The 23,894-nt window shown below is 44.6% G+C and overlaps 1 protein-coding gene across 1 annotated transcript in view; it reads right to left on the reverse strand.

Annotated features, from left to right (window-relative positions):
- The window catches only part of WHRN (whirlin), a 314,680-nt gene that overhangs the window by 112,673 nt on the left and 178,113 nt on the right, over nt 1-23,894 (reverse strand). The window contains exon 3 of the mRNA XM_030206314.1: nt 911-1,036. Within this exon, the coding sequence (XP_030062174.1) occupies nt 911-1,036 (126 nt within the window). The remainder of the gene's footprint in view (nt 1-910; nt 1,037-23,894) is intronic.

A 23,894-nucleotide genomic window follows, 5' to 3' on the forward strand; every position in this document is an offset into this window, starting at 1 on the left:
GATTCACGTCTACCCATTTCACTCCACTCATTATTTTATAGACCTCTATCATATCTCCCTTCAGCCGTCTTTTCTCCAAGCTGAAGAGCCCTAGCCACTTTTGTCTTTCCTCATAGGGAAGTCATCCCATTCCCTTTATCATTTACCTGCATAAAGTGACAAGTACAACGATATATGAAGACATAGAGGGAGTAACCTACACGTTCTACATGGAGCAGCAGGTAGAACTCTAGCCACTATACTGGGCAGACTTTGTGGACTTTGTCTACTATAATTTAATTAATTTATTTATTTATTAGGACTTATTTACCGCCTTTTTGAAGGAATTCACTCAAGGTGGTGTACAGCAAGAATAAGTTAAACATAAGCAAAAGACAATCAAAGCAGTAAAAATATTCAAACAACAATTCAAAGTATGGCATAGTATGCTAGTTTATAATGCCAACAAAATAGACAATAAAATATTTTTTTTTACTAAGTTTTACTTTTGGAAGTGGTTTTGAATGTTGTCTTCATAATATATAACTGTAGACAATGTCATGAACCCCATTTCTAAACCCTGCAATTTGGAATAATATACAAAAATAGTTTATATTATGACGGACGATATGTTGTATTGTGCTGCCAGATAATGGCTGCTTTATATACTGGAGGTGGCTGTGCGTTGGCGGCAGCAGCAGTAGACTGTAGAGTTTGCTCTTTGAAATCCTGGTTTAACACCCAGTAAGCAAATGGCACACTCATTCATTTAGTGACAGCTCTGCACTGCTCCATGAGACCTACACCATAAACTCACAAAAATTAGCAGCAGCATGAGTACCAGAATCAGATCCATATATTTAAAAGTCTCCTGCGTCTTAACACTTCTGGCCAGCTTATATATTAAATCCATCTTCACATTTGGTTTTACCTTCAGGCCAGCACTCTCTGCTTCAGATCCCCTGTCCACGCCTGTGATGTAAATACCAAGGGCATATTCAGCTCCTCCTCGAATCATGAGACCTAGAGACCGTCCTTCATCCAACACCAGATTCACCTGCAGAGGACAAGAGGCAGAGCTCAGTCAATGAAAGAAAGAGATTAGATCATAAACCAATGGCAGGCCCTGAGCATCTCTAAGAGCTCACTATGGCAGGCATACTCCCAAGATGGTGGACAACATCAGCCGTGAGCAGTGGGCAGCTCTACTATCAGTACTTCTTGTGATTCCATAAACTATGCAACTCATGGGAGACATGAAAGAGCAGCATAGGAATAGGAGCACATCTGGTCTGGGGAAAAAGTGTGGTTTGGTACATTTTAGAAACCTACTGTATTTTAAGTTGATTGGCAGCACTGAGAACACATCTGATGACTTCACATAATATACAGTGGTGGAAATAAGTATTTGATCCCTTGCTGATTTTGTAAGTTTGCCCACTGACAAAGACATGAGCAGCCCATAATTGAAGGGTAGGTTATTGGTAACAGTGAGAGATAGCACATCACAAATTAAATCCGGAAAATCACATTGTGGAAAGTATATGAATTTATTTGCATTCTGCAGAGGGAAATAAGTATTTGATCCCTCTGGCAAACAAGACCTAATACTTGGTGGCAAAACCCTTGTTGGCAAGCACAGCGGTCAGACGTCTTCTGTAGTTGATGATGAGGTTTGCACACATGTCAGGAGGAATTTTGGTCCACTCCTCTTTGCAGATCATCTCTAAATCATTAAGAGTTCTGGGCTGTCGCTTGGCAACTCGCAGCTTCAGCTCCCTCCATAAGTTTTCAATGGGATTAAGGTCTGGTGACTGGCTAGGCCACTCCATGACCCTAATGTGCTTCTTCCTGAGCCACTCCTTTGTTGCCTTGGCTGTATGTTTTGGGTCATTGTCGTGCTGGAAGACCCAGCCACGACCCATTTTTAAGGCCCTGGCGGAGGGAAGGAGGTTGTCACTCAGAATTGTACGGTACATGGCCCCATCCATTCTCCCATTGATGCGGTGAAGTAGTCCTGTGCCCTTAGCAGAGAAACACCCCCAAAACATAACATTTCCACCTCCATGCTTGACAGTGGGGACGGTGTTCTTTGGGTCATAGGCAGCATTTCTCTTCCTCCAAACACGGCGAGTTGAGTTCATGCCAAAGAGCTCAATTTTGTCTCATCTGACCACAGCACCTTCTCCCAATCACTCTCGGCATCATCCAGGTGTTCACTGGCAAACTTCAGACGGGCTGTCACATGTGCCTTCCGGAGCAGGGTGACCTTGCGGGCACTGCAGGATTGCAATCCGTTATGTCGTAATGTGTTACCAATGGTTTTCGTGGTGACAGTGGTCCCAGCTGCCTTGAGATCATTGACAAGTTCCCCCCTTGTAGTTGTAGGCTGATTTCTAACCTTCCTCATGATCAAGGATACCCCACGAGGTGAGATTTTGCGTGGAGCCCCAGATCTTTGTCGATTGACAGTCATTTTGTACTTCTTCCATTTTCTTACTATGGCACCAACAGTTGTCTCCTTCTCGCCCAGCGTCTTACTGATGGTTTTGTAGCCCATTCCAGCCTTGTGCAGGTGTATGATCTTGTCCCTGACATCCTTAGACAGCTCCTTGCTCTTGGCCATTTTGTAGAGGTTAGAGTCTGACTGATTCACTGAGTCTGTGGACAGGTGTCTTTCATACAGGTGACCATTGCCGACAGCTGTCTGTCATGCAGGTAACGAGTTGATTTGGAGCATCTACCTGGTCTGTAGGGGCCAGATCTCTTACTGGTTGGTGGGGGATCAAATACTTATTTCCCTCTGCAGAATGCAAATAAATTCATATACTTTCCACAATGTGATTTTCCGGATTTAATTTGTGATGTGCTATCTCTCACTGTTACCAATAACCTACCCTTCAATTATGGGCTGCTCATGTCTTTGTCAGTGGGCAAACTTACAAAATCAGCAAGGGATCAAATACTTATTTCCACCACTGTAGGTCCCACTCTCTGGAATGCCCTCCTGCCTCTTATAGTAAATTCAAATCACAACTAAAAACTCACCTATTCTCTGATGTGAAGAGGCTCAAAACTCCGGCGCTGTTCAGTACAGTGCCGTAAAAATACCACCAGAACAGCATGGCAACACAGCTCCCTAATGCTCAGTAGTAATGACATGCAAATTTAGCTGAGCATAAGGCAGCTGTTTTGAGCTCTGTGTTAGAATTTTGCCTAGGCATGCGCTCAAGAGCTGTGTGTCAAGCACAGTTCTTGCGTGCATCCCTAGACAAAAAGAGGATTGACAGATCCGAGCTTTTCTCCCAGACCCAGGGGTGGACTGACCATTCGCGCAACCGAGCAGTACCCAAGAGCCTCTGCCTGGTTGCCCGCCACTGCCGTACAGTACAGCCTCCGGTCTCACCTTGAAGGGCCCTGGTGGCCTAGTGGATTCTGTGGAGGCAGGAAAGAACACTCTTTTCTGCCTGTTGCTGCTATTCTGCCCAGCACCACCATGTTTTAAAAATGGCTGCCAAAAGTGTTGAGACCCATGAGACTACCACGGGAAGAGTCAGCAGCCATTTTGAAAACACGGTGGCACCGGGCAGAATAGCAGTAGTGAGCAGGAAAGAGTAGGGTTCTTTCCTGCACCCAAAGAAGTCACTAGACCACCAGCGCCCTTCAAGGTAGGACTGGGAAGGGTCCACTCAGGCTCATAACCTTGTGGTTATCTTTGAATCCTCTCTCTCTTTCTCTGCACATATCCAACAGACTGCTAAAACCTGTTGTTTCTTTCAAATTTGTCATTTCCTTTCTGAGCACACTACCAAAACCCTTATCCACACTGTTATCACCTCTCGCTTAGACTATTGCAACTTACTGCTCACAGGTCTCCCACTAAGTGATATCTCTCCTCTTCGATCTGTTCAGCATTCTGCTGCATGACTTATATTCCACCAGTGTTGCTATGCTCATATTAACCCTCTCCTCAAGTCACTTCATTAGCTCTTTATCTGTTTCCACATACATTTCAAACTCCTCTTATTGACTTACAAGTGCATTCACTCTGTAGCTCCTCAGTACCTCTCCACTCTTATCTCTCCCTACACTCCTCCCCGAGAACTCCAACTCCATTCATTGGGTAAATCTGTCTTATCTGTACCCTTCTCCTCCACTGCCAACTCCAGACTCCGTTCCTTTTGTCTTGCTGAACCATATGCCTGGAATAGACTTTCTGAGCCAGTATGTCAAGCTCCATCTCTGGCTGTCTTCAAATCTAGGCTGAAAGTCCACTTTTTTGATGTTGCTTTTAACTCCTAACCCCTATTCACTTGTACAGCACCCATGTCTGTTTTATCATTCCCACCTTAGTAATTCCCTCATTGCTTATTTGTCCTGTTTGTCTGTCCTGATTAGAATGTAAGCTCTGTCGAGCAGGGACTGTCTCTTCATGTTTGAGTGTACAGCGCTGCATATATCTAGTAGCACTATAGAAATGATAAATAGTAGTAGTAGTAGTAGACTGTAGTGTGTGGGAGGGGCGGCAGCTACAATGGGCAGTGGCTGTGGTGGTCGAGGTCACTCTTACTGCCTGGGGCCCCAGGTCACTGTCAGTTCACCCCTGCCCAGATCTGTCAAACCTAAAGCTCTGGTGGTCTGGTGGACCTCCAGACCCCCTTACCCCACCAAAAACAAGGACTTAGAGGTTCAGTGGACCCCCAGACACCTTATCCTCCAAGCACATAATCCCCCCCCCCCATCCACTGAAAATACCCTGGTGGTCCAGTGGGACCCTCCATGTGCCCCCTCTTCCTTAACCCCCCACCTCACCAAAAATACCCTGGTGATCCAGCGGGACCCTCAATGTGCCTCCTCTTCCTCAACCCCCACCTCACCAAAAATACCCTGATAGTCCAGCAGGACCCTCAACATACCACCCCCCAATCCCCTCCCCTCGTACTGTTAATTGGTAGAAGGAGGAGGGATTAGCACTCCCTCCCTCTTCTCCATGCGCCACCTCAAAATAGCAGAGCCCTGCCCTGCTCAGTGCATCCTGGGATGTGCTGGGCAGGACTTAACAATTGTATAAGATATGGAAGTTAAGTCCCGCCCATCACATCCCAGGATTCATCGGGCAGGGCGTCACCATTTTGAGGTCCCTCCTTCTCCTCCCTTAAGGTACGAAGGGAGGGGGTTGGGGAGAGGGGCATATCGAGGGTCTTGCTGGACCACCAGGATATTTTCAGTGATGGGGGTTGGGGAGAGGGGGAATGTTGAAGGTCCCACTGGACCACCAGGGTATTTTCGGTGGATGTTTGGAGGTTGAGGGGTCTGGAGGTCCACTGGACCTGCTTGTCAAACCCTAATGCCAGCTCCGAGCTGGCATATGGTTTGCTGCACTGACTGCTGAGCATTAGGGAGGAATGCGGGAGACCCTCATTTGCATGCATTTGCATGCAATTAGCGATCAGAGCCAGCGAGCTTGTTGTTTCACATTCTCTCTGGCTCTGAACATCCTGTAGGAGCAAATGCAGGCGATAGTCTGGCACTAATTACCTCTAGTGCCCGCATTTGCTTCTGAGCATCTGCACCTGAGACCTTTGGATAATCTGCATTTCGTTGTCACCCTTCCCTCCTGTCTCTTCCCCATTTATTTTATATTACCTGTAAAATGAAACTGTAAACCGCTTAGGAATAAATGGTATATACTTAAATGAATGAATGAATGAATTAGTGTTGTAAACCACATAGTAGCCATGCTGGACCTCACGTGGTATATCAAAACCTCTGGAAATAAATAAAAATAAAATAGATATTTGTAGAGCTGGATTTAGAGAAAAAAAAAGAAATGTAGGCACATGCCTAGGTGTCAATTTGTGAAGGCACCGAAACACCGGGACCCTCTCATTTTACTGCTCTCTGATCTCCATGAGGGAATTCCCTCTGCTGGCCCTCTGCCTATGTGTGTCGTGCTCCTAAATTTAGCTCTGACTGAGAGGCAAAAGAAAAACGACAAACCACATGTTGCCAAGGGGAAAGGCTTGCCTCACTGACATAAAATAAAAACAAATACATCAGATCAACAGTAATAAAAAAGAGAAGTTTTTTTTTTGAAAGTTACCCGACTTGACCATATTTCGCCCACAGGCTGCGTCAGGGGTAAAGCTAAAATAACAATATATTCATAAGAACATAAGAATAGCCATACTGGGTCAGACCAATAGTCCATCTACCCCAGTATCTTGGTTTCCAAACAGTGGCCAAGCAACTCTTAATAACATAAATAATTAATAAAGTACAATACGTTAAAATACAGCAAACACAAAATCAAATATTTAAAAAAACAATAAACAAATACAGAATATTAGCACAAATAGGACAGGTATGTTCAGTGTGAGTACATGTGCATAAGAAGAATGAAAAATTGAGAGTCCTGTTTACTAAGCCACGCTGTAAGCATGCTAACTTTTTAGCGTGTGCTAAAAATGAGCACGCGCTAACGCTAGAGACACCCATTATATTCCTATGGGTGTCTCTAGCATTAGTGCACACGAGTTTTTATTGCATGCTAAAAGGTTTGCACACCTGAATATTTTTATCAATAGCATGCATCAGTGATCAAATAGTTGCTCCATGCATTGTTTCAAGACATTCTAACCACAAGGCTATACAGTGACACAGCATACAATTTTGTCTAAGGGCCCTATTTTTTATGCCGTGCTATAAGCGAGCTAGCATTTTTAATGCCACTAATGCTAGAGATACCTATAGGAATATATGGGTGTTTCTAGCATTTAGTGTGCGCTAAAAATGCTAGTGCACCTTAGTAAGCAGGGTCCTAAGTGCACAGTGCTGCAAGAGATACAGACTATATAATTGATCCAGAAAGACACCTACCTACAAGGGGTGATAACACAATATAGCCCTAATAGTGAATATATTGCAAACACTTAAAGGTACAGAAGAAAGTCCATAAATAAGAGAGCTTGGTCACAAATTTGTAGCTCAACAAAAAATAATTTTAGAAAGGGAGAAATAAAACCCAGACTTACTTACATACAACACTTCGCTTCAAAGGGTCAACACTTCTCATCAGACAGTTCTGTTGCACTCACTGCAATTGGCTGCTTATAAACTCTTGTCACAGTTTAAAGGTCACAGTTAAGAAAAAGCACTTTAAAACTTCAAGGTATCAATATAAAGATATGCTAAACTTCTAAAAATGATGAGACAACATAATTAGGGGTATGTTTACTAAGGTGCATTAGTGTTTTTAATGCGCCTGTAAATTTAAGGTGCATTAAATGCTAAAGTGCCTATACATTTCTATGGGCGTGTTAGCGTTTAACATGCGTACACCATTTACGCGTGCCAGAAATGCTAACGCTCCCATAGCGCCGCTTAGTAAACATAGTAAGAAACTAAAAAAAAAAGACCTTTAAAATCTTGTGAAAGTCTTCAAAAAATTGCTAAAAAATACTAAAAATCAAAGCCAATAAAAAGCAAAAACACACACACTATTTGGTGAATGAGTGTCTAGCTAGCTGAAATCGCTAAAAATCACTTCAAAATGCTGCTATCACCCCTTTTAGGTAGGTGTCCTTCTGAATCAATTATATAGTCTGAATCTCTTCCAGCACTGTGCACTTAGACACAATTATATGCTTTGTCACTGTATAGCCTTGTGGTTAGAATGTCTTGAAACAATGCATAGAGCAACTATTTGATCACTGATGCATGTAATTGATTAAAAAAAAAAAACACTCAATTTTTCATTCTTCTTATGCACATGTACTCACACTGAACATACCTGTCCTATTTATGCAAGTATTCTGTATTTATATATTGATTTTTGTAATATTTGATTTTTTGTTTGCTATATTTTAATGTTTTGTATTTTATTAATTATTTACATTATTAATTATGTATATATTTTTTATTTTAGTTTCATCCCTGACACAGCTTGTGGGCAAAATGTGGCCACATGGAGTAACTTCAATAAAACACTCCTCTTTTTATTACTGTTGATCTGCTTTATTTGTTTTTAGGTTGTCTGAGTGCAGATCTTTGCCTCTTTATGTTTGTTTTACCTCATTGACATGCCTCCAAACTTCTGAAACTGTTTAGCTTTGCTATTGATTACCCACCGAACATCTAACATAGAATCTTGCAGTGAGTTAGAGTTGGAGGGTCAGCTATTCTTTTCACTTCTCCAAGGAGATACAGCAGAATTATATTTGGTGAGGAGATATGTCATGTGTCTATCAGTCAGTACATGTGGTTCTGACTGATAGATATAACTCTGGACACTGATGAAGGTCCTTTATGGGGAAAACCGACAAATTTGGCCAACACTTTAAATGTGAGCTTCAAATGACATTGGAGCATTCCTAGATGCCCTTAATTTTCATGCAGAACTGTCAGAATTGCAGTCACACATAACTGCATAACATCTTATACAGTATTCTCCTTCTGCCTCAGCAATACACAACCTGAAATTGTCTTTAACTTGGGCACAAATTGCCTGCCATCTTCCCCTTGCCCTGCCCGACTCCTGCCACTGCCCTCGTTTTATACCACCCTGTGGAGGCAAAGTGTGATGTATTTTAACACATGACAGTGTGATTAAAGGAATGTCATTTAAAAGGAAAGAAAGATCAAGATAAAGAGAATCAGAGGGGGGAGGGGGGGGGGGAGAGAGAGAGAGAGAGAGAGAGAGAGAGAGAGACAGAAGAGAAGAGATAGCTAGTTGTACTATTCTGAGCTGCTGGGGATCAGGAAATGAATTTCCTGTAAAAGACTTAACTAATTCCACTGTGTATGTTTTGCTAATTATAAAATCATTAAAGTGTTTCAGAAAGCCTAAAACAAACTGATTTGCTTATAAGCCCTCTAGGAAGGGTATTTACTGTCTATGAATATCCTAGCCAGCACAAAGTATATGCTGTACAATTCTTTAAAGGGGCATCAGTTTGGAGCCTATTTTCCTTTTTAGCATACTTGCACAGCAGGGCAAATATGCACATTTATTATAGGTATGACCACTTAGAGCAGCCATAGAGAAGGTGTAAATGATTGTGCTGAGTTTGCTAAAGGCATGTAAATGATAGAATTCTATAATTTGCATACATAACGGTATGTCTGTTCATGCTTATGCCCACCTTCAAACTACACACCATTGCATTTAGAATAAGGTATTGCCCGAATATTGGCATTTATATGCATACACACACACATAGATGTGCGTATACATCTTGGCACCCTCTCTACAGAATTACCCCCCCTCCAACTGTCCCTTTCTTTAAGAATTACTGCTTCAAAGATGCTAAATACATAATATTATAGCAGAGGAAATCTTATAAAGAAGCCAGAACGTATCAGGAGCAGCTACTGTAAATGTGCTTTGCATAGACGCCCAGTATTCAAGTTTAATAAAGACTTGCTATCTTGCACTTCAAGCACTATATCTGTGCAGCTAACAATTTTAAGAATAGTAAAGGAGGAGGTGGAAGACAGAAAATAAAGGCAAGAGGACAGTATAGCGAGGGGAGAAGTGGAACTACAATGAATAATAGGAAAAAAGGGGTAACAGTAGGAGACAGAGGACACAAAGAGGCAATTCTGAGTTGGCTGGCAGGCCCAATCCCAATCCCAGCTTTAAAACAGTGTAAAAGTGTCCTCAAAGAGGAATGTTTTAAGATCCGATTTGAACTCTGATAAAGAGGTCTGTGACCTGAGATGAAGGGCTAAGGCATTCTATAGAGTGGGGACGACAACTGAAAAGATATATGTCTAGGAATGTCTAGGTATTCCTTGAACCTTTAAGGTATGGGAGGAATATAAGTATTTGTATTTTGTCTACCCATTTGCGTTTTAAATTTAAGCTTACTTATTCTATTCTGGGATGAGGCTCTATCTGTATTCTGCGAGTGTGAAAGAGACCAGGCATTCTTCTAGCACTGAGTGTCTATGTAGGATCGATCTGTACTAATCCAGCGTGTTTCATTTTCCAATAGATGTATTGATGTTCTAGGGGTCATTGCAATGTTTATGCTGCCTTCTTTCCTAGGTACACTCTTATTATGTGACTCCTGAAAGTTACTGTTATAATGGTATGGTAGAATTGCTCTATAGGTCCTGAGTGATATTTGCAATGTGTTTTATCACTTCACAATATGTATTAAAAACTGGATTCTGGATTTGAATTGAGATCATTCCTATTCTCAGCAGTAGTTCAAGGTGAGTTACATTCAAGTACAGTAGTTATTTTCCTGTCCCTGAATGGCTTGCAATCTAAGCCCCCTCCCCCCGTCCAGCAGCTGCCACATGGCAATGCCGACACAGCCCATTCAAAGTGAATAGGCTGTGTCAGCATTACCACACCGGCAGCTGCTGGCATGGCTTTGTAAACAGGGGGGTAAGTCTGACGAAGCAGCAGTGGGATTTGAATCCTGGCTTCCTTGGTCCTTAGCCAGCTGCTCTAACCATTAGATACAGCTAATATAGATAATACCTACTCCAAATATGTTTGATAGCTCAACAGTAAACTAAAGGCCAGGAGATTTGAAGCCTGGTGGCCACTTGGTAAGTTACCAAAAAACTGATAAGTAAATTATTTTATGGTTGCCAGTAACTACAGGATTTCTGTTACAGTACTGCTAAGTGTCATGTTCCCTGCTTGCGCAGGTATGGGCATCTGAGGAGATGGCGGCCATCTTGGATGTGGGTAGGGTTACCATATGGCTCCAGAAAAAGGAGGACGGATTGAGCCAGCCGGGTTTTACTTCCATTGCTTTCAATGGAAAGCAATTGCGCCAGCTGGGTTTTACTTCCATTGCTTTCAATGGAAAGCAATGGAAGTAAAACCCGGCTGGCTCAATCCGTCCTCCTTTTTCTGGAGCCATATGGTAACCCTAGATGTGGGCATCTCCAGGATAGGACGGCCATCTTAGAGGTGGGTGTCTTAAGATGGGGTGGCCATCTTGGACCTGGGCAGCCTCAGGAAGGAAGTCCACATTTGGGCTTGAGGATGTCTCTGCTGGGGGCAGCCATCTTGAAGACAGTTGTGCAGGTTTGGGCCTAATTCCTGTCCTATTTAAAGCTCTGACTCCTGTCCTCCCATGCTTCGGCTTCTACTCTGTTTCCTGGGTAGTTGCAGTGCTTCTGGATCTACTTCTGTTTGCTGCCTAGTATTGACCTTTGCTTGTTCCTGGATCTGCTACTGTTTGCTGCCTGGTATTGACCTTTGCCTGTTCCTGGATCTGCTACTGTTTGCTGCCTGGTATTGACCTTTGCTTATTCCTGAATCTGCTACTGCTTGCTGCCCGGTACTGACCTCTGTTGGCTCTTGGTCCTGCTTCTGGCCGTTGCTTGGCTTTGCCCCATGGACTTTGTTCTGGACTCAGTTCTCTCTGCTGTTTGCTTCCCGCACCTGGGGGCTCAACCCCTGGGGAACAGAGGGGGACACAGGGGGAACTTGGGGTTGGCCGACAGCTCGGTGAGGAATCCTCCTCCATTGGCACAAGAGCTCACACCTCCACTGGGTGAGCCTGACACTAAGTATCACTGTTTGCATTGCCAACAAGAAGATGCTGGACTGTGGACTTAGGACTTACTGGGAACCAAGTGTTAAAGTACCTGCATATATTTCTACAATACAAGATACTAGCTGTCCCCACTGGCGTTGCTCAGCGATAGGTTAGTACTTTGAGTGTCAGTGAGGGGTAGACTGCGAGTATGGTACTGTCATGATCTCAGGTTCAAAACAAACAGTCACTAGAATGTGAGCCCTTGGACCACTGCTGAGGAGTGGCAGCGGCAGGCAAGACCCCCAGCTGGAACTGGGCAAACAAGCGAGGCTGGAGCTGGAATCAGGAATGGACTTGGCCAGAATGACAGGACTGGAACTGCGGCTGTAGGTAGACAAATGCTGGAACCACAGGACTGGGATAACAGGAGGCAAACAGGACTGGAGCAGCTCCGGGTTTCACCTGCGCTGACCGCCGTTCCCCAGAGGTTGAGCCCCTGGGTGTGGGCGGCCTGCAGGACTTACTGGATCCGGATTCACAGACAGACTAGGCAGACAGGGCGTACATACAAGCTTGGCAGAAGCAGGGTTCAAGATATACACACAAGCTTGGCAGAAGCAGGGGTTTAGGGTATACATACATGCTTGGTAGAAGCAGGGATTTAGGGTATACATACAATCTTGGCAGAAGCAGGGGTCCCAATCAGAGGGAAGAAAGCTGAAAGCAGACAGGGTAGAACAGGAATAGACCACCTGCACAGCAGAGAGCTAATTAGGGACAATGCTGGCTACTGCAGACACTCAGAATGACAGACCAGAGCTCCACACACAGGCAACAGAACAGAACCAAGCCTGAAGGCTGACAAACCACCACAAACAGGGACCACAGACAGTGAACAAAGCAAACAGAAGAGCTGGAAGCCCACAGACAAAAGCAAGACAAAGCAGAAGGGCAAGAGCCCACAGAACAAGGCTAGGTAAACCGTGCTACAGCACACCGACTAACCTGACGACCCTTGGCAATGCAAAGGCCTTGCTGAAAGGGCCAGGTGCCTAATAAAGGCAGTCAGCAGCTGAGGCTGAGCTGCAGGAATCTTAAGGCAGCTAAGGGTGAGGCTAGCTGCCAAGCTTCCAACCAACTCTGGAGGTCTAGAATATCTGGACCGGACTGGAATGAAAGTCTGAAATGTATAGGGAGACAGCAAGACAGCCTATGGCAGCCACCGGTTCTGGCCACCAGAGGGCGAGGTGAGCACAGCCAAGGAAAATAGTCACCATCGTGACAGGTACTGAGGGGTGAGTGTGAGTATGCTATTTTGGAGTGTGTGAGAATGGGTGAGTATGGTACTGAAGGGTGGGTGAGAGTGGGGGTGTGCTATTCTGGAGTATGTGATTGGGGTTGTTTTGCTAAGGGGTGTGTGAGAACAGTTGAATGTGAGTGGGGTGTTTTGCTGAGTGATGTATTAGAATGGGTGAGTGTGAATGAGGGTGTGTGAGGATTACTGAGTGTGACTGGGGTGTTTTGCTGAGGGGTGTGTGAGAAAGGGTAACATTGACATTGAGTTTAATACTCCCTTAAATCAGAAAATGTGGAGACTGGATCCCTACCTAGCACTAACTTTTCTTTTCCAATTTGTTTAGGTTGATTTTCTTGATTAGTTGTTTCTTTCACTCTAGCAAGTGCCTGCCATTTGGCTTTCAACATTTTCCTGTCAAAACATAGCCTTCTTTTCAAGAGCATATTAAAATTCATTTTCCCGCCCTTTTCGAGAAGCGTTCCTCTGGCAGGGTAGTGAATTCATGCACACACACACACAGTTCCCAGTCTGACCCCAATACTTTCTCCCTACCCTGTTCCCACTAGTCTCTGAACCTCCCTTGTACTGAAATTGTTAGGGAAGAGGTTATTAAAGAATGAGAGAGGGACAACTACACAGCTGCTGTCTGTGTTTCTTCCCACCAGTCTGTGAGCCCCAGATGGCGAAAAATTTTCCAACCCAAAAGTAGCACAATACAGTGGCGTTCATAGCGTGGATGGTGTTGGAATGTATTGTATTTTTACATGCATTGCCTGTCACCTATTATTTCTCTGTGATTACTCTGTGACCTCTGATGTGAATTACTTAGAGAGGTCACATAGCTATGCAACTTCCTGTGGGGGTTAGACACAGCACATGCAGCACATGGAGCACATGGAGCTTATGATCTCTCCTAACCTGAGAGGATCTATGGTGGTGTGAGCATCCATTACCATCTAAGCACATGGAAAGAGCTGATAATACAAATGTATAGTAATATGTATATATAAGCCTGTCTGATTATAATCTAACTACAAACTGTGAGTAAACAGATGTTTTGTTACTTCAACTTTAAAGTGACTCAGCAGTGAATTATTCAGGGGTGAATGAGAGAGAGATGAAGAAAGAAATTAACATTTCTAAAGCTGAAGCTGTGTGTACTAAAATCTGCTAATTATTTACTACAAATAATCCAACAAAAGGGTTATGGGCCCAGGGTCCAGGAATTGAAAAAGAAGAGAAATATTACCAGGCAGAAAAAAAAAAAAAAAGGCCACATTTTTTTCTCTTAAGTTTTAAAGGAAAGATTCAGTCTGTCTCTCTCTCCCCCCACACAGCAGACAGAAGGCTAAGAAAATGGCTGAGGGAAGAAATTCACTATTGTTCTATTCTCTCAAGGTGCCTAGATTAACTGAGTTTAATTATCAGCAGTGGGAATTAAGATTCATATGTTTCCTTCGAGCAAAAAGATTAGATATATGCTTAGACCAAGACAGAACAGCTGAAAATATGGCTGAATGGGACAATGCAAACTATTATGTGAAGTGCATGCTTTTGGAAGCTCTCTCAGAGAAACAAGCCATATTAGTGGAGGGAAAAGATACACCAAAGGACATTTTATATAAACTGAGAACTATGTATGCAACTACATATGCAAAGCAGCAACCAATTTGGCTGGCAGAGTTGAATGAAACCAAATTAAGGGATAAAAGTAAATGTAATGATCACATTATGCATCTTATGTCTTCATTTCAAAAGCTAGAACTTTCAGGAATTCCCATGTGTGATGCATTGAAAAGAGCATTTCTTTTTACCTCACTATCAAAGAAGTTTGATGTTTTTAGGTCTGTAAATGAGGCCATTGAAGGGCAATCTTTTGAACAGGCAACATCAAAACTAAGGCAGGAATGCATAATAAATGATTCTGAGGAGATGTGTTCTCAAAGCAAGTCAGAGAGAAATGAAACAAATTTCTTGGCAAAGAACAGAGGAAGGCGGAGCTATGGGAAAACTCCACCCAAGGGCAAGCTGATTTGCTACTCATGTGGAAAGGAGGGACATGTATCTAAATGGTGTAAGGAAACACAAAACACTCCCTCTAGCTCACCTAAGCCAATGGAACTAAAGAATTTTCAAACCAGGAAATGTATGAAGGACAAAGATAAACACAAGGGCTTTCTAATGGCAGAAAAATCTTTGACTATGGTAAATAATAATTCAAATGAAAGTACTTGGATTTTGGATTCAGGGAGCACATGCCATTTAACCAATTGTAAAGATTTCTTTCAGGAAATGTGTCCAGAAGAAGGAATTCTTCAAACTGCAAACGCAGGGACTGCTAAGATCCAAGCAAAGGGTATTGGATTCTTAAAATGCAAAGTGTCTAATGAAGTTAAAGAAATTCCTGTAAGTGATGTCTTGTATATTCCCCAAGCAGTTTGCAATATGCTTAGTGTATCTACATTAGATAAGAAGGGATTTGTGATTCATTTTGAAAACAGTAAGTGCACAATCTCTAAAAATGATGAAGTGTATGCTGAAGCTTTTATGCATAATGATGTTTATAAGCTGAACATTTCAGGTGAAGCCTCACATATGGCGCAAGTAAGGAAGAATGATGGTAAATGTAGTCCGGAAATCTGGCACCGCCGCCTGGGACATCGTGATTTTAAGGTGATCCAGGATCTTCACAGTAAGCAACTGGCCACCGGCATTCAGATAAGTGCAGATGCTGGTGAAATGGAGAAATGCATAGACTGTGTTACTCAAAAAGGTGTGAGACCCTCATTTCCTGCATACACAGGAAATAGGAGTAATAAAGTACTGGACTTAATACACAGTGACTTATGTGGACCGTTTAATATCCCATCATTGGGAAATAACAGATTTGTGCTAATATTCTTGGATGATTTCTCTAGATACTGTGTGGCCTATTGCTGAAAGAGAAAAGTCAAGTCACAGACATGCTGAAGAAATACGTAGCCATGGTGAGCAATAAATTTGAAAGAAAACCAAAGGTTCTTCAGACCGACAATGGTGGTGAGTTCACTTCACAAAGCATGCGCACATTTCTAGAACAAGAAGGCATTCAACATATCACAACAGTAGCTTACACACCAGAGCAAAATTCTGTTGCAGAGAGAAAATTTAGGTCACTTGTGGAAATGACCAGATGTATGCTGTCAGATAGCAATCTCCCTAAAAGACTATGGGGAGAAGCCATTCTCACAGCAGTGTACCTACAAAACAGAATGCCAACTAAAGGCGCTGAGCGCACACCACATGAGACATGGCATGGTAGGAAGCCAAACCTGTCACACATAAGAACATTTGGGAGTACAGCATATGCTCATGAACCAAAGCAAAGAAGGCATAAGCTGGATTCCACAACAGAAAGGGGCATTTTAGTTGGCTATGCTCCAGGACACAAAGGATATAGAATTTTGAATCTGAAAACTGGCATTGTTGGCATAAGACATGTTACATATTTTGATGAAAACAAAAGGGTTGATAAAGGCTGGATTATCCCAGATGAGCCTTATCATCCAGAATATGAAACTAGAACCATAATAGACATGCCAGTGTGTATAAATGCCATACCAAGGCAGATGTCTGAAAGCAACTCATCTGTACCTAACGAGGAACAGGCAGAGGAAGCAGACACAGAAAGGATCATTGAAGAAGACAGTACAGTTGGAGAAGGGGAATCAATTGGAGAAGTACTCTCAGATTTAGAGGATGCGGAAAGGTCAGACCAACCTGTTGTCAGACGCTCATCCAGGGAAAACAAAGGTGTTCCACCCCCAAGACTGTCTTACCTAACAAAGTCAGCAGAAGCTCAAGAGCCCTTAACATGGGATGAGATTGAGAAAATGCCAGCAGAAGAAGCTGCTGAATGGCATAAAGCTGCACAAGAAGAAATTGATGCATTGGATAAAAATAATACTTGGATTCTTACAAAATTACCTCCTGGCAAGAAAGCTATAGGATGCAAATGGGTATTCAAGTTAAAAAGGAATGCACAAGGAAAAGTGGAAAGGTATAAAGCCAGATTAGTCGCAAAGGGATATCTTCAAAAATATGGAGAAGATTTTGATGAAGTGTTTGCACCTGTAGTGAAACACACGACAATAAGAACACTTCTGAGCATTGCAGTCTCAAAAGGCATGCAAGTCAACCACATTGATGTGAAAACAGCGTTTCTTCACGGAGATATAACTGAAGACTTGTACATGGAACAGCCAACAGGTTTCATAAATACAAAACAAAGACAGCTAGTGTGTAAATTAAACAAAGGTCTTTATGGATTAAAGCAAGGTGCAGAATGTTGGAATGAAAAATTGCATGAAATATTGACAAATTTAGGATTTAAGCAAGGTGAAGCAGATAAATGTTTGTACACTAGGTGCACAAATGGACAATATGCATACATTTTAGCTTTTGTTGATGATCTGCTCATTGCAAGCAAAAGTGAGCAAGAGTACAAGGACATTGTAAAGTGTTTAAACCACAATGTTGAGATAAAAGAACTGGGTAATGTGTCATACTATCTTGGTATAGAAATTGAGAAACAAAATGATGGTTCTTATCTTCTAAGCCAGAAGCAGAAAATAAATGAGCTTATTGAAAGTTTAGGTATGCAAGATGCCCAAGTTGTAAGCACTCCCATGATCACTGATTTTCTGAAGGATGAAACAGTAAGAGAACCTTTACCAGATAACATCCAATATAGATCAGCCATAGGTAAGCTTTTATATCTAGCTACCACATACAGGGCTGATATAGCAAATGCAGTAGGAATTTTGAGCAGAAGGGTCAGCTCACCTACCAAATCAGATTGGACTGCAGTTAAAAGGATGGTAAGGTATTTAAAGGGTACCATTGATTGTAAATTAAAGGTTTCAGCCAATAGTAATCCAAAACTAATATGTTACTGTGATTCAGATTGGGCAGGGGATCATTCTGATTATAAATCCACAAGTGGATATGTGTTTATGTATGGAAATGTACAAATTTCATGGGCCAGTCATAAACAAAGTATTGTGAGTTTGTCTTCTACAGAAGCTGAATACGTGGCCGTATCGGAAGCGTGCAGAGAACTGATGTGGATTGAAAAACTTTTGCTGGATTTTGGTATAGCTGAACAGAGACCAATCCAGATAATGGAAGATAATCAGAGCTGCATCCGACTGTCACAGAATGACAAGGTTCAGTCACGTACCAAGCACATCGCAACGAAATACCACAACGTGCGAGAGTTGGCGAAAGAAGGGGTCATCAGTCTACACTATTGTCACACCAGTGAGATGACAGCTGACATCATGACCAAACCGTTACCCAGAGAACATTTTGTGAATCTGCGTATAAGCTTGGACTTTGTATGAATAAATAATTGCATGACAGTTATGCATGAGAAGGGGTTTGTTGGAATGTATTGTATTTTTACATGCATTGCCTGTCACCTATTATTTCTCTGTGATTACTCTGTGACCTCTGATGTGAATTACTTAGAGAGGTCACATAGCTATGCAACTTCCTGTGGGGGTTAGACACAGCACATGCAGCACATGGAGCACATGGAGCTTATGATCTCTCCTAACCTGAGAGGATCTATGGTGGTGTGAGCATCCATTACCATCTAAGCACATGGAAAGAGCTGATAATACAAATGTATAGTAATATGTATATATAAGCCTGTCTGATTATAATCTAACTACAAACTGTGAGTAAACAGATGTTTTGTTACTTCAACTTTAAAGTGACTCAGCAGTGAATTATTCAGGGGTGAATGAGAGAGAGATGAAGAAAGAAATTAACATTTCTAAAGCTGAAGCTGTGTGTACTAAAATCTGCTAATTATTTACTACAAATAATCCAACAGATGGCACCTGGCGTGGATCGCCGATGCGCCCCCCCCGCCTGCGAAATGACACCTCCCCTCCCCAGCGAAATGACCCCCCCTGGGTGCACGCCGCTGGGGGGTGCCATGGTGCGCACCTGTGGGCTCCGACTTCGCGAACTTCGCTCGTTCACTGCAGCTCCCTCTGCCCCGGAACAGGTTACTTCCTGCTCCGGGGCAGAGGGAGCTGCAGCGAACGAGCGAAGTTCGCGAAGTCGGAGCCCACAGGTGCGCACCATGGCACCCCCCAGCGGCGTGCACCCGGGGCGGACCACCCCCACCGCCCCCCCTTGGTACGCCACTGGCACAATATTAATATAAATATTAATGAGGATAATATGAATATTAATCATGTCAATATGAACATTAATAAGGATATAATATTGATGTTGAAATCATCATAAGCAGCATAATCAGCATCATCATAAGCATAATCAGCAGCAGCATAATCATAAGCGGCATTATCATTTTGATAATATAACACTGCATTCCACAAAACAGAAGGAGCAAGTTTCTACAAACCATTTTTCTCTTTTGATCTAGGCACTGGGGAAAAAAGATTTTACAATGCGCACCCAGAGCCAACACCATCCAGCAGTGTGCTGCTGCTGCGGCTAAGAAAGCGAATAGAATGTTGGGTATTATTAGGAAAGGTATGGAAAACAGGTGTGAGGATGTTATAATGCCGTTGTATCGCTCCATGGTGCGACCGCACCTTGAGTATTGTGTTCAATTCTGGTCGCCGCATCTCAAGAAAGATATAGTAGAATTGGAAAAGGTGCAGCGAAGGGCAACTAAAATGATAGCGGGGATGGGACGACTTCCCTATGAAGAAAGACTAAGGAGGCTAGGGCTATACAGCTTGGAGAAGAGACGGCTGAGGGGAGACATGATAGAGGTATATAAAATAATGAGTGGAGTGGAACAGGTGGATGTGAAGCGTCTGTTCACGCTTTCCAAAAATACTAGGACTAGGGGGCATGCGATGAAACTACAGTGTAGTAAATTTAAAACAAATCGGAGAAACTTTTTCTTCACCCAACGTGTAATTAAACTCTGGAATTCGTTGCCGGAGAAAGTGGTGAAGGCGGTTAGCTTAGCAGAGTTTAAAAAGGGGTTGGACGGTTTCCTAAAGGACAAGTCCATAAACCGCTACTAAACGGACTTGGAAAAATCCAAAATTCCAGGAATAACATGTATAGAATGTTTGTACGTTTGGGAAGCTTGCCAGGTGCCCTTGGCCTGGATTGGCCGCTGTCGTGGACAGGATGCTGGGCTCGATGGACCCTTGGTCTTTTCCCAGTATGGCATTACTTATGTACTTACTTATGTAGGACTGTGGTCCCCCTCCTCCAGCATGGACCGACTGAGGAAGCCAGTGTTTATTGCAGGTCCCCTCCCTAGACTAGCAAGAATTGTTTTTTTATAGCTCTCCTGTCCCCTCCCATCCCCCCACAGCCCGGCCCTTCTCCGCTCCCTCCGCTCTGAGTCCTGTGGCTCCCTTGGTCTATACATGCTCTCTCTGACTCCTGCTAGCATAGCAGCTACTCACGGCTGGCCCTGTTTCACTCTCCACAGTCTGTCTCCTGCCAGGCCAGCAAGCCGCTACAAGGCCAGCCATGCACTCCTATTGATCCAATTAGGACCGAGAGCGAGCTGCAGAGCGCCCAACCCACGGCGGCAGTAATAAAGCACCCAACCCGCAGCCACGTGGATTGAAAAGCACCCAAAAACCTGTAACCCACGGGCTTTCAAAAGCTCCTGCAGGGGGAAGCATGAAACTGCCCAATTCTGTGCTTCTACCACGGAATTGGCAACTTTAATCCTGTCCCAAGCAGTTTGTTGCTTAGCAACAGCAAGAAAGTATTTTCTGACCTGCAGCCTATTTGCTCCCTCTCCCGAGTGCTTCCATGAACCGAATCACTTCAAACTACACAATAACCTCAACAACGGCGGGTAGAGTCTGCAAGTCGAGTTTGGTGGCTGTAGTTCTTCAGGGGCTGGAGGAGTTTGGATACGGATAAACAAACATACGCATCTGCTTTATATATATAGATTAAGCAGAACAATATTTGCAGTATTGTTTTGATTTTTTGGCAAATGATTCCCTGGAGTGTATTCAGTGTGCATATTACCATCAGTAACAGAAGTACTACACCCCTGCCCATCTTCTCAGATCCCTTGATTCAAACCGACTTGTCCTTCCCTCCTCTGTTTCACCCATTATGAATTCACTCACGCCTCAGCTTTTTTTTCCATTGCTCCTAAATATTGGAACGACCTCTCCCCACAATTAGATCAGAAACTTCCTTCCCTAAATTTAAGTCCCTCTTAAAAACCCACTTTTTTCAATTAGCATTTGATCCCTCACATTGTTCCCCATAACTTGCTTCTTTTTTTTTTTTAACCTGTAACGGAGGGCCCAGGCCCATGCAGTATTCCCCTCCCCGCTTTTGGAGTGTGTATGGTCTATCCCAGTGATTTTCAACCTTTCTCATCTCACAGCAAACTGATAAGGGTCTAAAATTGTCAAGGCACATCATCCCACAAATGCGCCACATACCCCCCCCCCCACACTCTTGTAATACAATATCTTCCCTCTCTATTCTTCTTTCCACAAAACTAGCATCTCCTCTCTCTCTTTCTCTCCACCCCCAATTTTGTGGCCAAACCTCTTTGCTCAATCTCCCCCCCCACCCAACACATTTGTAGCTTAGCATCTCCCCATCCCTTCTTCCCTACCCCCATCCTTTTCTGCTACTTCCCTTCATAGTAGGCATCTCATCCCCTCCACTCCTGTCAGCATCTCCCCCTCTCTCACATTCTTTTCCTCCTCCCATAGTCAGCATCTGAAAAAGTGTGACAAGTGGATCCCAGTTAGTGTATCTAAGCAGTGTTGCCAGGTGGGCGGTTTTACCGCCCAATTGGGCGGTTTTCCGCGACCCGCCGCGGGAAATTTTTGCCCGCGGCGGGTTGCGGTTTTTTGGGCGGCTTTTTGGGTTTCTGTGCGGTTTTTTGGGCGTCTTTTTGCCTTTTTCGGCCGCGGGGGGGCGGGGTTAGTGACGTTTTTTGGGCGGGCCGATGACGTGGGAGGTGGGGCCGATGACGTAGGAGGCGGGGCCGATGACGTGGGAGGCGGGGCCGATGACGGGGAGGCGGGGCCGGTGACGTGGGAGGCGGGGCCGGTGACGGCGGGGGCGGGGCCGGTGACGGCGGGGGTGGGGGTGTCAGGGGTGGGGTTTGTGTTTGGGCGGGTTTTGGGCTGGTTTTTGGGCTGGATTGGGCTAGAAAAAAATTTTCCACCTGGCAACCCTGTATCTAAGTACTGTAACACTGCCTGATGAGCTATAAAAACTTAAAAAGATGCTTTTATAATATGCAGACAATAATCATTAGGTGCCAAGGCCAAAGGTCCCCCCTGACTGCCCCTCCCCCAACAGGTGACACTCTCCCGACAACCCTCTGACAGTATTTATGTTAAAAGTCACCCTCCCTGGAAACACCCTGAGGGCAAGGAACCTCAGTGCAGCTAGAAGCAGCTTGTCCCCTCCCCAGCCAGTGACCCAGTATCTCCCTGTGTCTCTCATGACTCCCCTTCCCTCCTGTACATTTCAAATTTTCTTCTGTAGCAGTCAGCGGCAGTGATTCAGACAGCCTGCTTGCGCCAACTTGAGCCTTCTCTGAAACTTCCCACCTATGCATAAACGGGAAGTTACATCAGAGAAAAGACTCCGGTTTGGTGCTAGCAGCCTGTGTGAATTGCTGCCCACTGCCACTGACTGCTACAGAAAAAAAATTTGAAAGTATAGGAGGAAGGGAAGGGGGTTCAAGAGAGACAAAGATGAAATGATGTCAGAGGGCGGGACGAGAGGGAAGAGAATGCTGGAGGCGAGTTGACGTCAAGATTTGACGAACCCAACTGAAGGCAGCAACGGAATGCTGGACATGGAAGGGAGGACAGAATCGAGGGACATTGAGGGGAGGAGAGGGCAGGCAGAGGAAATTTGACATGGATGGGATGGGAGGAGAGGAGAGGAGAGAATCGCGGGACATGGATGGGAGGGCAGGGCAGAGGAGAATCGCTGTACGGACATGGAGGGGAGGACAGAATCGAGGGACTGAGGGGAGGAGAGGGCAGGGCAGAGGAGAATCGACATGGATGGGATGGGAGGAGAGGAGAGAATCGCGGGACACGGATGGGAGGGAAGGGCAGAGGAGAATCGCTGGACATGGAGGGGAGGCAAGAGCAGAGGACAATCACTGGACATGGATGGGATGGGAGGAGAGGAGAGAATAATGGGACATGGAGGAGAGGGCAAGGTAGAGGACAATCGCTGGACATGGAGGGGAGGCCAGAATTGTGGGACACGGAGGGGAGGGCAGGGCAGAGGAGAATCGCTGGACATGGAGGGGAGGCCAGAATTGCGGACATGGAGGGGAGGCCAGAATCACGGGACACCAAGAGGAGGGCAGTGCAGAGGATAATCGCTGGACATGGAGGGGAGGCCAGAATCGCGGGACACAGAGGGGAGGACAGGGCAGAGGAATAGTGCGTAGTGCACATAGGCACCTGTCAACTAATGGCGTGTACACCTAACTTATAGAATTGCCCCATCCATGTTTAGCAGAAGCTTTTGTAAAATACATGGGAGTGTATGAATGTTCCAGGGGCGGACTGACAGTGGTCTGGGCTCCTGGGCACTGAGGGTGGTCTGGGGCCCCCGCCTGGCCACTGCTCGACACACCCCTACTGCCGCAACTGATGCCCCTGCTGCCCTAGTCCTACCTGAAGGGCCCTAGTGGTTTCTGCGGGGGTGGGGTGGGGAGCATGTTCTTTCCTGCCCACTGCGCTGCTGCTATTCCCCTGCCTGCCGGCGCTGTCATGTTTTCAAAATGGCGGCCAAGACTTCCTGTGGTAGTCTCACAGGGGTTTCGGCCGCCTTTTTTAAAATACAGTGGTACTGGGCAGGGGGAATAGCGGCAGCATAACAGGCAGGAAAGAACATAGTCCCCCCTGCAGAGGCCACTAGATCACCAGCAGCGTACCTTTAAAGGTAGGACTGGGGAGGGCTGTAGTTTGCGGCAGGCATCTGGGCAGAGCCTCTGGGCCCTCGGGCATTGCCCAGTTGCCTGAATAGTCATTCCGCCCCTGAAATGTCCCACTGCCTACCTAGTCATGCTACACAAATCAGACTTCATGTGATGCTGT

This window comes from Microcaecilia unicolor, chromosome 6, assembly GCF_901765095.1.
Source record: "Microcaecilia unicolor chromosome 6, aMicUni1.1, whole genome shotgun sequence".
Classification (NCBI taxonomy): Eukaryota; Metazoa; Chordata; class Amphibia; order Gymnophiona; family Siphonopidae; genus Microcaecilia; species Microcaecilia unicolor.